The following is a 14,133-nucleotide window of genomic DNA, read 5'->3' on the forward strand; positions in this document are numbered from 1 at the left end:
CATGACCTCATCGTCTTCAGAGATTCACATTTTGATTATTTACGAGGAGACCGTTTTCAAAAACTTGACACCTGATGTTAACAAGCAGAATCACTGAAGGAGAAAATCTCACCGTTATGGTGATCAGTGTTTGCTTTAGTTGGGCTTTTGACTTTTTAATGTACCCTTATTTTAACACTTTTGAGTGTGGTCTAAGATAAATTCCCAGGAGAGTTAATTTAACACTGGAGTTTTTGCTGTGTATATATAGATGAAGTGTGATCTTGACACATCTGTCAGTGAAACACTTCTGGAGGTTGTGAATTTGTGGTTTCACAAGCACAAACTTAGTAGCCTAATAAAAGCTTCATGGTACACACACACACATATAGCAACACAATGTGTTAGTGATGTGATGGGAAAAAAAGTGTCAATAAAAAAAAAACAAAAAAAACATACAAATGACCCTGAGGAGACTGTATTGGGTCACTTAAAAATAACTATATTTCATTATGTTGAATTTGTTTTCTCTGACAAATAATCAGTAGCTACAATAGCTGGGCTTCCATCCAAACTTAAAGTTTATAAATTTTGCGTTTCCATCACTCGTTTCTGATGCGATACTTCAAAATATGCATAAAAACAGGGTGATGGAAACATTGCTAATGAGAGGATAAATATATGTTTGTATTGATTTGTGTGGAACTGTTCATTCAAAGCACTTTGTTCAGTGTCAAACATAACACTTCTTTATGGACTTGGTTGGTTTCTGGACGCCACTGTACAGTTCAGCTCACTTTCTGATCCAGAGCTTTTCAAAGTCAACACAGTTTTACACCAGAGATCTTTCTGATCGCTTCTTCAGCTGTGTCATAGAGTCAGGACTAAACACTGATGAGATCAGAGGAAGTTACCAACCAGAGGAGGAGCTGATGATGTTTAAAGGAAGAGCTGTAACTATATATAATGAAGAGGAAGACTGACAGAAACACAAAATGGCTGATAAGTGTGATCTGTGTCTGCTGGGACTGATCATTCTCTCTTCACTTCTCACAGGTAAAGAAATCTGTATTTTCTCTAAAGACATTTAGTGGAATTAGTCTGGAAAGAGTTCATTTGAACATGCTCAGTTTATTCTTGCACACATTCACGTTGTGATCTCAGAGTTGTGTATTGATACACACAGATCATACTGTATTATTCCTGATACTGGACATAGTGTCACTCAAACATCTGATGATGAAGAATTATCTTCATATTAAGAGTGTAACACCCGTTTCACACATACTCCGTGTGCATATTTTTTCCGCACCCATGTTAACAGGTTAGAGCTTTCAAACTTCATGTGGATGCGGTCCGGCGATCCGTTCGAGGTAGCGATCGTTTTCGCACCGAGTCTAAGTTTCCTGTGCTGCACGCGCTGAATTAAAATGAGTCAAAATGAACACAGATTGACATGAAAATATAATAATCTCACCATAAATGCATTTAATTAAATAAAATGTAGTAATCTCACCATAAATCATCTCATTCGTGGAGGTGGAAAAAACAAGTCCTTTGTGACATGCAAGATTTATTGTATTAAAATTTAAATGCAAAAGAAAAGGCATGAGTCGGCTGTGTTTGTCCATTTTAAGTTTTAATTTAAAATGTTTGCGACTTTAATATAAGTAGGCTACATGGTTAATATTTTACCACTTGCTTGAGCAACTTTATATATATATATATATATATATATATATATATATATATAAAGTAGCATTGAATAATACGTTGTTTAAATTGTGTTTAAACGTCTATTAAAGAGTGTATATGTGTACAAAGAGAATCGCAATGCTGACAAAACTTGTGTTGGTGGTACAGCCGCGGATCAGTTACTGTATGCATATGTGAAAGCACTACACACTGCAAATGGAGTATGTGTGAAACGGGCGTAAGGGTGGATTTCCTGCAGAGGTTCAAGCTGCAAGACTGCCGAATGACTAAAGAAAAGTTGTCAGCAAGATGGTAGAAAACTGTACATTTCTTGTCTATTCCACCCACTGCTACTTATACCAACGACGGAAATAAGCGCAGTTACAATAGATTAATATGTGGGAGAGCGTTGCTATAGAGAGTGATGATATTGTATTGCAATATGTAGCACTTCAAAGTCAATACCAAATCAAAACTGTTTAGAACATTATTTGTAATTGAAATGGTTTAATGACAAAATATGGTTATAGTTTTACTTAAAATAGTTACAAAATAGATGTATGAGATGATGATAACTTATACCATTAATCTTACCCAGCATGTACATGTTTCCTGAGAGAGAGAGAGAGAGAGAGAGAGAGAGAGAGAGAGAGAGAGAGTGAGAGTAAGAGACAAAGAAAAGAGGAAGTAAGAGAGAGAGAGAGAGAGAGAGAGAGAGAGAGAGAGAGAGAGAGAGAGAGAGAGAGAGAGAGAGCCCTAAGAACTATCAACTATTTTTGACTCTCAAAATGCCGGCGGAGCTGCAGTGAGTTGTTCAAAACCTTTCTTTTTAGTGAACTCCATGTACACAATGTTTTTGGTCTCAATCTCAATTTCTTATAGCTTTCTTATTTCTTTCAATTCAATTTTTTTAGAATTTCTATCATGATGGTTCTTCTCCATATGAATGTACCAAAAGTTGGTAATTTAAACTTTATCTATAATGAGGAAAATCACTTTGATAAATATACTACTACTACTAGATTCCCACTACTAATGTGATCAGATGATGTCATCTACTTGATGATGATGATAATGATATAGTCATCATGTAGTGCTCTGATCAGCTGACCTCTTCTAGACTGTCATGTGTGTTATTCATTACATATAATTGATTAGAGTAAAACATATAGAAAAACACTAAACATTTTGAACTACTGTTTCACTTTGATACACTCAAACCTCAAGAATCAGCGCGTGAATCTCAATAACGGTGACGTGCTTCATAAAGAAAACCAGGGATGGGCAAACTCTGTCCTGGAGGGCCACTGTCCTGCAGAGTTTATCTCCAACCCTGATAAACTCTCCTGTCTGTAGCTTTCTAGTAATCCTGGAGACATTGATTAGCTGTGTTTGATGAGGGTCCCAGATAGCAAGCAACCATCCAAACAATGTTAAATCAATGTTAATGTGTCAATGTAACTGCATTGAATCAACATCACTTTTACACCCATAATGTTTTTTTTAGATTTCATCCAAAAATCAATGATAATGGCATTGAATTTATGTTACAATGTGATGATGATGATTCAACATCATGCTTGCACTCTCAGAAAATAAAACACAACAAATATAACAGTATAACAGTGGCCCTCCAGGACCGAACCCTAATTTGTCGACTTTTCTTTAGAAAAAAAAATGGTTTCCTTCATCTCAGTGCAATAAGATTTTGTGACTTTTTCTAAATGATCTATCTTTACACACACAAAAACTGGGCTTGATTCGGTTGTTCTGAAGGTATTTTTAAAAAAAAGTCAGACTCAAGACCTTTGAAATGAATGTCTTTGAAATGAAAATAGTTTTTTTATTTTTCATTTGTCAAAAAAAAATCAATAAATCCAGAATAAATCTGAAAATGTCCATACGTCAATGTACTAGAGCACAAATAGTCCAGGCGTTTTAAGCCAAAATGGGGGTCAACCGTGAACAAATTGCAACAGAATCAAACTCAACTGATTTTGTATCCTCAATATGTCCTGAGTAAGGGAAAAAAAGCTCAGAAGAATCCCATTAGGGGAAAGTTCTGAAAAAGACCCAAATATATCCTATTCATACGCCTATTCATTCTCTTTCTCACATGAATAGGGTAAAAAATGTAACCTTTAGATATCACCATGAAAATTACTGAGTTGATTACTTATATCAAGACAAACAAAAAATGTATTACAAGCTTTTTTTTGTTATTTTTTTGTTAACATGGACAAACGGCGCATAATCTAATTACAGATGTGCTAATTTGCATAAATACCACAACAGATCTAAACATTGGGTCTAGCCAGGAGAAAATGTCTTGTTGAATCTTGTTGACATATAACAGTAAAAGACTAAATGTTAAGGTCTGAATGGAACCCATTTAGGCTACCCATGAGCATTAATACATAGAGGCAGGAAGAAGTACTTTAAAACAGCCTTTATTAATTATTATTGCAGAGATGGGGTTTGGGGCTGGGTCTGTGGGACTGTTTCTGGGGGACGAGAAGATGTTTCATGAGATGCTTCGCGTCGGGGTCCCGTTCAGCCTGTCGGGGTTGTTATCCGCTATAACAACCGCCTCGCTATACATTATCCCTTACTTAAGACATGGATACATGGATTATTGTAGGCATTACACTGCCATGTATGTAATTCAAGTCGATTAATCTCAAGACAGCTAACAAGTTATTTGCTGCTGCTAGCCGTGTTAGCTATCTAATGAAACTATTCGCTAATCCTAAACTTGACATCGTTTCACCAAAAATAGTCGTACAACAGCTCAACACACATCCAGATGTTCCCAATAAATTGTAGTTGATCACCAGTGTAGGAAATCATGTAGGAATCCATGTAGGAAAAACAAAAGGACATATTTCTTACCTGAGGGACAGCTTAGTGACAGTTGAAAGTTGAGAGTTGATAGTTGAGTGGACCTTGAATTAATGACTGACTGAATCTCTGAATGTTTTAAAAACGCTAGACCCAATGTTTAGATCTGTTGTGGTATTTATGCAAATTAGCACATCTGTAATTAGATTATGCGCCGTTTGTCCATGTTAACAAAAAAAAAAAAAAAAAAACTTGTAATAAATTTTTTGTTTGTCTTGATATAAGTAATCAACTCAGTAATTTTCATGGTGATATCTAAAGGTTACATTTTTTACCCTATTCATGTGAGAAAGATAATGAATAGGCGTATGAATAGGATATATTTGGGTCTTTTTCAGAACTTTCCCCTAATGGGATTCTTTGGGGCTTTTTTTTCCCCTTACTCAGGACATATTGAGGATACAAAATCAGTTGAGTTTGATTCTGTTGCAATTTGTTCACCCTTTTTTCCTAAAACTCCTGGACTAAAATACAATGTGGAACGAACGTGATCACACACACACACACACACACACACACACACACACACACACACACACACACACACACACACACACACACACACACACACACACACACACACACACACACACACACACACAGACAGAGACACACACAGGTATTTACTTTGATGTACTAAAATGTGTTAATAATTATATACATTTGGATTATTGAAATAAATAATATGTAACTGCATTCAAGTCTTTTCTTTTAGTGTCATTACTGGAAATTTATGTGGCATTATTGCAAAAACAAGACGCTTCAAAAGACCTCAAATAACAACAAAAAAATACTGATTTAGTGTGTTTTAAAATGTTTAAATATATATATTCATAACAAAAGCTGTAATAAGAGCAGTCAGTCACATCCAAAATAATGAATGGATCTCTATGGCGCCTCTGCTGGAAGTGTATGGTAATTACACTTTTTGGCAAAACTATATTATCTGCACAAAAAAAATTCTAACCAGCAGATGAAGAATTATGCATCTCACACCGAGATCAATATCCAGAAACAACTCATATTTCATTTCGATCATCATTGATGTTTTTTTTTTAGTTGTTTTTTTTATAAAAAGGTAATATTTCATATGCATGCTAATGGTGTAGCTGAGGTATTTTGCAGTAAATAGGCACAAAAGTACTTCACATCTCCCAAAACATAGCATTAATTCATAGATGTTATAAAAAACATAAGTAAAAAAAATAAAAATATAATATCTGTATTATTAAAAATGTAAAAAATAAAAATAAAAAAATACAATCACTCTCCTAGTGCATGTTTAATCATATTTTATTAAATGATTTGTTAATGCATTATTTTGTCATGCCTTTACTTGAGAGGGCCCTAATCATGATCAAATTCACTGTTAACTACTTCCCAAACTCAGCTCATGATTGATCATAAACTTACTATCAAACACACAACGAGTGTTCAGCTCAGTGAAGTGATGTTGTGTGGTCAGAGAACAGAAGTACAGTATCATCACGACTGTGTCTGGATGGAGAGTGAACTACTGATCCCAGCAAACCTTCCCTGAGTTTTGCTCCTTCCTTTGGGAACTGTTCCACAAATATTCTTTGTGGGTTTTGAATTGTTATTTTGTATTTAGCTGTGCATAAGTCACAGTAGGGTGAGTTTGAAGGAAAGAGAGAAACACAGAACAGATAAAGAGCTTTTAAGGGCAGTTATTAGTGTATTTTCTACGCTTGAAGAGGAGGATCAACTAATCCTGTGCCGTCCAGTAATGTTTATGACAAAGCTGACATCAAGAGTTCAAGATATGATGATATTACATTATTTACATTTGTTTCAAAGTCAGGGTATTTCTTATTCCTTCTTAAAGAGACGTTTGATTTGGTTTATCCATAAATGTTTATTAATGCATTAACTATCAAACACAGGAAAAAGACTGTATGATTTGATTCTTCTGGTTTTTATGCTGGTGTGGTTTATATTTATTAATATCATAATGATGACTGAGATATACTGTGTTTCAGGTATCAGTGGAGTGGAGGATCATGTGTTCATCAGTTCTGGTGAAAATGTGCGTCTGTCCTGTAATAATGCTCTTCCTGACTGCAAATCTAAAACTATATGGACCTACTCTAACAGATTCAGACATTCAGCAGTTGAACTGATTATTAAAGGGATAAAGAAGAAAGACACAGAGAGACATGAGAGACTGAGTCTGGAGTCTGACTGCTCTCTGAACATCAAGAACGTCACAGTAGAAGATTATGGATTTTACATCTGCCAACAATATGTGAACGGACAGAAACAAGGACCTGATGCACGTGTTTTTCTGCATGTTCTTCATGGTAAGTTTATGATTATGTGGTCAATTTAAAAACAGCAGATTCTCCCTTTAAACTCAGATGATGATTGAAGAGTCTGTGATTTGTGTCTTGTGTTCAGTTTCAGTGTCTTCATCATCATCATCATCTTCATCATCATCATCTTCATCCTCACAGACTGAGATCAGTCCAGGCCGCTCTGTGACTCTCTCCTGTCAGTTGTATTCAGATAGTGGATTCTCCCCTATGGGTCATACTAGGCTAAAATAGACTCTTCTGATTTATGCAATATTTCATGTATGACCCATGAGGGACGTCAATATTGGGAATTATAAGGATTTGTATGCAGTTTGAGGAATTCTAAGGCTTAATAATGTCATTGATTCAGGAAAGCTGAAGGTTTATGGGAAGCAGCTCACTGTGTTTCACTCTCATATAAACCAGGAATAAATGATACAGTAACATCTCTCTTCTCAACTACTGCCACTGTAAGCTGTGATGATTGAATGACATCCGTTTGCTTTTTTTTTGTTTTTGTTTTTTTGCTTCTTTTAGGTCCTCAATATAATGCTTAAGTTCAGTTTAAATAATATAATGTTAGGTTTATTATTGGTCCATTTCTGTTTATGGTATTTTACATAATTATTAAGTTAATCACCACATTTTGCTCAAAACTCTTATTTTTATTCAACAAAATTATATCTTTACCAGACAGTCGAATATTTGATTTTGTGAATTTAAATATTAGATATTCAATATCAATCCAAAACAATATACATTCATAAAATAAATGTTTTATGGATTCTTCTTCTAAATTACAAAAGACGCATTTAGTCTCCATGTCTCTAAAAAATCTTGAGCTCTTCTCACTGGATAAATCAAATGAATGGCCTTATATGTAACTTCTTTAACTTTATTTGAAATTGATTTTGTTCTATATCTTACAGTAGGATAATGTTGAGATGTGCTGTGGATTAAATGTAGCCTTTATTCCCAAACGAACACATTTAAAACCAGTAAGCATTCGTGTAGGCCTGATTGAACTCATGGTTAATGAGAGATCATTAAAAGGAAGAATATCCAAAACTGAAGGGTTGTGACACTTAGTGTATAAAGCTCTTGCATTAGATGTTCCACAATCTGTCAAAAATAGAAGAGGTGGAAACTATTTAGTTCAACTTAAAATATCTTCACTACAGGTGCTCTCGGCGTGTTAGTTGTGTTGCTATGGTAATGCTGGCATTTTACTCTAATATATGTTGACTGATGAGTCTGTGTTTAATGATGTCAATAAATAATAAAAGAACTACAAATAACCTTTATCTTTTGTTTGTTTGTTTTGTTGTACTGGTGGTGTAAATTAATACAAATATTCTCCTAGTGCATGTTTAATGATATTGTATTAAATGATTTGTTAATGCATTATTTTGTCATGCCTTTACTTGAGAGGGCCCTAATCATGATCAAATTCACTGTTAACTACTTCCCAAACTCAGCTCATGATTGATCATAAACTTACTATCAAACACACAACGAGTGTTCAGCTCAGTGAAGTGATGTTGTGTGGTCAGAGAACAGAAGTACAGTATCATCACGACTGTATCATCTGGATGATGATATTACATTATTTAAATTTGTTTCAAAGTCAGGGTATTTCTTATTCCTTCTTAAAGAGGCGTTTGATTTGGTTTATCCATAAATGTTTATTATGCATTAACTATCAAACACAGGAAAAAGACTGTATGATTTGCTGGTATGGTTTATATTTATTAATATCATAATGATGACTGAGATATACTGTGTTTCAGGTATCAGTGGAGTGGAGGATCATGTGTTCATCAGTTCTGGTGAAAATGTCTCTCTGTCCTGTAATAATGCTCTTTCTCACTGCAAATCTAAAACTTCATGGACCTACTCTAACAGCTTCAGACATTCATGGAGAGTTGAACTGATTACTTTAGGGATAAAGAAGAAAGACACAGAGAGACATGAGAGACTGAGTCTGGAGTCTGACTGCTCTCTGAACATCAAGAACGTCACAGTAGAAGATTATGGATTTTACATCTGCCAACAATATGTGAACGGACAGAAACAAGGACCTGATGCACGTGTTTTTCTGCATGTTCTTCATGGTAAGTTTATGATTATGTGGTCAATTTAAAAAGGGCAGATTCTCCTTTTAAACTCAGATGATGATTGAAGAGTCTGTGATTTGTGTCTTGTGTTCAGTTTCAGTGTCTTCATCATCATCGTCTTCATCATCATCATCATCTTCATCCTCACAGACTGAGATCAGTCCAGGCCGCTCTGTGACTCTCTCCTGTCAGTTGTATTCAGATAGTGGATTCTCCTGTGATGATTGGGTCAGTTCTGAGGGAGTTGAGCTGTTGTGGGTGAATCAGGCTGGTGTTGATCTGAAGACAGACTCCAGATATCAGATATTATCATCATCATCATCATATCGCTGTATCATCACTCTGTCTACAACACTCCTGAATGAAGATAACAACAGAGAGTGGAGATGTCGGCTTACTCTCAGAAATCAACTCAAGACCTCAGTCAGATACACTGTCAAGTATTCAGGTGAGAAAACACTCTTTTCAGACAGATTTGTCAAAACTTTCACACACTGGCTCTACTCTTCCTGATGGCTTCATACGTTCGGCAATTGTAAAATATTAGTGGTCAAAGTCATAAACTGCATAAAAATCCTTATAATCCCCAATATTGATCTCCTATGGGTCATACTAGGCTAAAATAGACTCTTCTGATTTATGCAATATTTCATGTATGACCCATGAGGGAGGTCAATATTGGGAATTATAAGGATTTATATGCAGTTTGAGGAATTCTAAGGCTTAATAATGTCATTGATTCAGGAAAGCTGAAGGTTTATGGGAAGCAGCTCACTGTGTTTCACTCTCATATAAACCAGGAATAAATGATACAGTAACATCTCTCTTCTCAACTACTGCCACTGTAAGCTGTGATGATTGAACACAAACTGCATGTCATGATCAATATGAAAATATGATGTTAATGTCCTGATGCGTCTGAACATTCATCTTCTGCAGCTCCAGTCGCTTCAACAACACTGACTCCAGTCAGAAGCTCAAACTCTGAGAAGACATCAAGCCGAACTACAGCAGCAGCTTCTACACAAGGTTCATGATCACATGATCACTGTCACACATCATCAGTCTCTCGCTTCAGTGGTTTGCACTGGCTCTCACAGACTGCTTTATCATCACACATATTATCATCAAAAAAAGCTCTTTAGTCAGATTTGTCAGTGAGTTTTGATACATATGACCGGTCTTGTACAGTCTGTTGTCTGATGCAAAATAATCATAATATACAGCTAGATATTATGTAGAAATACCAACTTATTGTGTTGAAATAACGGGATATTACGTCGAAATAACGACTTAATATCTCGAAATAACAAGATAAGTTTTCTTTTTTTCTTCTCCACCATGCGGTTCAGGGCTTCCATAGTATAGACCCCTTTTGCGGCGACGTCACAGTTACGTCACGGCGCTAGCTGGAGGCAAAACAAACGGAAAACTGGAGGCGGCCAATACAAACCAACACAGATTCGGCTACATAATAAGGAGCTTAAATTATTATTTTTATTATTAAATGTCATCTTGTTGTGTTGTTGGGTGCAAGAATCGATGAAAAATGAGTATGCTGTATGTGGAATTTTTATTTCTAGAAAATGTTCAGATCATTAAATTGCACCGTAATGTCACTCTTTACATTGTCGTCTTCTTGACGCTGGCTAGGCAGAACTGCGGATCGTACCACACAAGTCTTTACATGACCATTCAGCACAGAGTTATAGGCATCTAAATATATATATATATATGCCCTCAGTTTCTCTTTACCCTCGGTTTCTCTATCGGGTAGGTGTAGAAGTCAGGCCACTCAACCAGAAGTAGTGTTAACGTTAATCCTGTCAGATCGTCCATTGACTGAGCGTGTACGGTCATCTGGTTCCGTCCGTTAAAATTAACTTTTGCAAATAACAATCGCGGTCCTGGACAGTGAGTGACCTTGCACATTAAGACAAAATCGGATTTTCTACAGTCATTGTTAAAAAACAAGCTAACAAAACTTGCAAACTAGCGTTAGTGAAGCGGCCAGAGGGATCTTTCTGCCTCCAGCTAAGCCCCGCCCACACAAATACGTCACCATGTTTACCAACTGTAAAAGGGTCTATACAGCCTGAATATAATTGCTTCCAGAAATTATTTGTGGGGGTGCTATCGGGGTGCTTTGGTCTTTCTTAGGGGTGCTGAAGCACCTGCTAACCCCTCCCTATAGCGCCGCCCAATCAAGTCATCTTCGTGAAAAGGTAGCCGTGATATAGGAAAGCAAAATCACATGGTCACATGGTCAATACAATGAATCAATGCCATTGATCTCTCTGAAGTGACGCATCAGCTTCAGCATTGCCCATGTGCTGCATTTCTGCTCAGCTGAGCCTTGTAAAGTGGAGCTCAAAGTTATTTATTTAAATATTAATATAATGACATCTATCTTTGAATGAATCTGCATTTTTTATACATTTCCATTGAATGAACAGTTTAAAGGTGCAATGTGTGATATTTCTGAGGATCTATTGACAGAAATGCAATATAAGATCCATAACTATGTTTTCAGTGGTGTATAAAGACCTCACTTAATGAACCGTTATGTTTTTATTACCTTAGAATGAGTCATTTATATCTACATAACCGCGGCCACCCCCTTCTATGAAGGTCGACATACTGTGACGTCATGTTTCTACCGTAGCCGACAGCGAACAGAGCGCTACAGAGCGCGTTTCGTCACTAACTGGAATGAGAAGCAGCAGAAAAAGATGCAGCAGAATACTCAGGTTGTCCCTGACGCGGCAAATGTGGAGAAAAACATGCTGTCTGAACGACGCCTCGGACATCGTAACGTTAGCTATTTACCCTTACCTAAGTTAGCTGCTTTGATGCTCTTATCTTATACTAACTAGCATGGAAACAAGCTATGGTAAAGTCAGTGAATAAAAGACTAACACAATGATAAACAAGTAAAAATAACAATCGCAATAACATGTGGTTTTACTGAATAATTAAGTAAATATAATTTAATATAAAATATAATATAGAGAAACCTCATTGCTTGACTTGCTACTCTCTGCTGACTCAGACGACGACATCTTCCGATCCTACGTCGGCCACCGTAGCTTCTCCTTCGAGTTTGCAATTTGAAGGAAAGGCCGCGAGTTATTGACCGGTTGCAATTCGCAAATCTCACCACTAGATGCCGCTAAAAATCACACACTGCACCTTTAATGACTCACTCAAAGACGGTCCCTTCCCGACACCTAGTGGCGTAACAGTGTAACTGGACTGAGTGACAGCGTGTCTAGAATGCGCTGAGACGAGCAATGCCTATACTGGTGAAATATCAGCAGAAAGCCTCTCGTAAAGTGAGATTCAAGGATCCGAACTAATATGTAACTGTTATGGCGCTTTTCCACTACACAGTACCAGCTCGCCTCGGCTCGCCTCGACTCGGCTCGACTCAGCTCGGCTCGGCTCGGCTCGCTTTTCGCTCCGTTTTCCATTGCAGATAGTACCTCCACAATAGTACCTGGTCGTCATAGCGACGCCGCAGGAAACTGCCGTGACTTAATCTTTTACGCGAGACGCGCGAGACACACCCGCTACCCACACACACAGGACAATGGAGGAAATCGAGTGTATGCTGTTTTTGGATGTTTTTGTTTTTGTTTTTGCTGTTTTTTATTCAGGATACTCCGTCTGGCGCATGCAATGATGACGCAGTGAATAGTGATGATTCTCTCTGACCAATCAGCAGTCTGCTGTGTTTCCACGTCACATTTTAGTATCGCCTCAGCTCGCTTTAGAACCTCGCTGGAGGTGGTATGAAAAAAAGTACCTGGAAGCAGGTACAGGTACAACTTTTACACAGTGGAAAACCAAACAGAGCCGAGTCGAGTCGAGTCGAGGCGAGCCGAGGCGAGCTTGTACTGTGTAGTGGAAAAGCGCCATTATATTACAATGGATTAACAAGCTTATTGTTAGGTTTATGTTCTGTTATTATATTATGTGGACAATAATATATTATTATATTATTGTATCTTCTGTTTACTCCACTTCGTTTCAATGCGGTTTATATTTTCATCTCATTACTGAACATGTACTCGTCTTCGTGCCTGCTGACCACAGCCTAACACTTATTTATTTAGGAATAAATATATAAATAAATAAATGGAGATAATACCGCATATCGCGCTGTTGAGTCACTCAAAATTACCTCAATGGAAATTCCTTCACCACAACAGCCCTGTTGTTTCTTATTGGCTATTGTGACAGTACTGACATAATCAACAAACATGTTTGATATGATCGGGGCGAGCCCGATTTGTGTGAGAGCAGATCGGGAGGGGCAAGATTCGATCTGTGAACGCCTCACATTACCAGATAATCTGCGCCGAACATCGGAACCGATCGAGGTCCTCGACAAGATTTTGTCTCCGATTCTCGGGAGGGGAAAATCAGGCATAAATCGGCCTAAAACTCCTGTAGTGTGAGCCAGGCATTAGTGTGTAAGTCTCCTCGCCTTTCATTGTCAATTGCGCTCTTTCTGTTGGCGACCCGTGTGAGCGGCGAGTAACAACGATCTCTGATATTTTTAGCATAACTCATCCCATGTTAGTGTGAGCAGCCTTCAGCACTGATACGGAGTCTGGACTATCTGGACTACAGCAGTTTGATATGTTGTTATAGTTTGATAGTTGTAAAATAAATGCCTTGATATTGTGTTCATGCATTAAAATATTATATAATTCTATTTCCATTTTGTTTTTAACAGTTGTAACATCAACTACAGAAACAACACTTACTCCAGAAAACACAGCAAACTCTCTGAATCCAGGTGTGTATGAACATCATCCTCAACGACTCGTTGTTCGAGCAGCCGATCACAGATTTTGACTCAAGCCATGTTTCATTTGTAATCTACATCACTTTCTAATTCCATTCTCTTGTACATCACCAACAACCATAAACATTAAAACTAATACCGTAATGTAAAAAATAACTGTCATCATTAAATGTCACACACATCATTCTCATCCAGACAATCCTAAACAATCATCATTCATTTAGTGAACATATGAGGTACAGTCTGTTAGTGTACAGATGGCTTTTAATACATATCAATTTCAATAAAATCATCATCACAAGCATCAATT

The 14,133-nt window shown here is 37.0% G+C and overlaps 2 protein-coding genes across 2 annotated transcripts; both read left to right on the forward strand.

Annotated features, from left to right (window-relative positions):
* Positions 1–497: 497 nt before the first annotated feature.
* Positions 498–7,142, forward strand: LOC309514075 (uncharacterized protein; the record flags this gene model as incomplete). Its single annotated transcript, XM_082190209.1, has 3 exons — positions 498–1,035; positions 6,576–6,896; positions 7,000–7,142. The coding sequence occupies exons 1-3, from the start codon at positions 975–977 to the stop codon at positions 7,140–7,142; spliced, it is 525 nt and encodes a 174-aa protein (XP_082046335.1). The 5' UTR covers positions 498–974.
* A 1,502-nt stretch (positions 7,143–8,644) lies between these two features.
* On the forward strand, positions 8,645–13,873 carry LOC309514083 (uncharacterized protein; the record flags this gene model as incomplete). The annotated part of the gene is made up of 3 exons (XM_082190222.1): positions 8,645–9,004; positions 9,108–9,455; positions 13,752–13,873. The coding sequence occupies exons 1-3, from the start codon at positions 8,653–8,655 to the stop codon at positions 13,871–13,873; spliced, it is 822 nt and encodes a 273-aa protein (XP_082046348.1). The 5' UTR covers positions 8,645–8,652.
* Between the last annotated feature and the right edge of the window lie 260 nt (positions 13,874–14,133).

This window comes from Leuciscus leuciscus, assembly GCF_965113295.1.
Source record: "Leuciscus leuciscus genome assembly, chromosome: 1".
Taxonomy (NCBI): domain Eukaryota; kingdom Metazoa; phylum Chordata; class Actinopteri; order Cypriniformes; family Leuciscidae; genus Leuciscus; species Leuciscus leuciscus.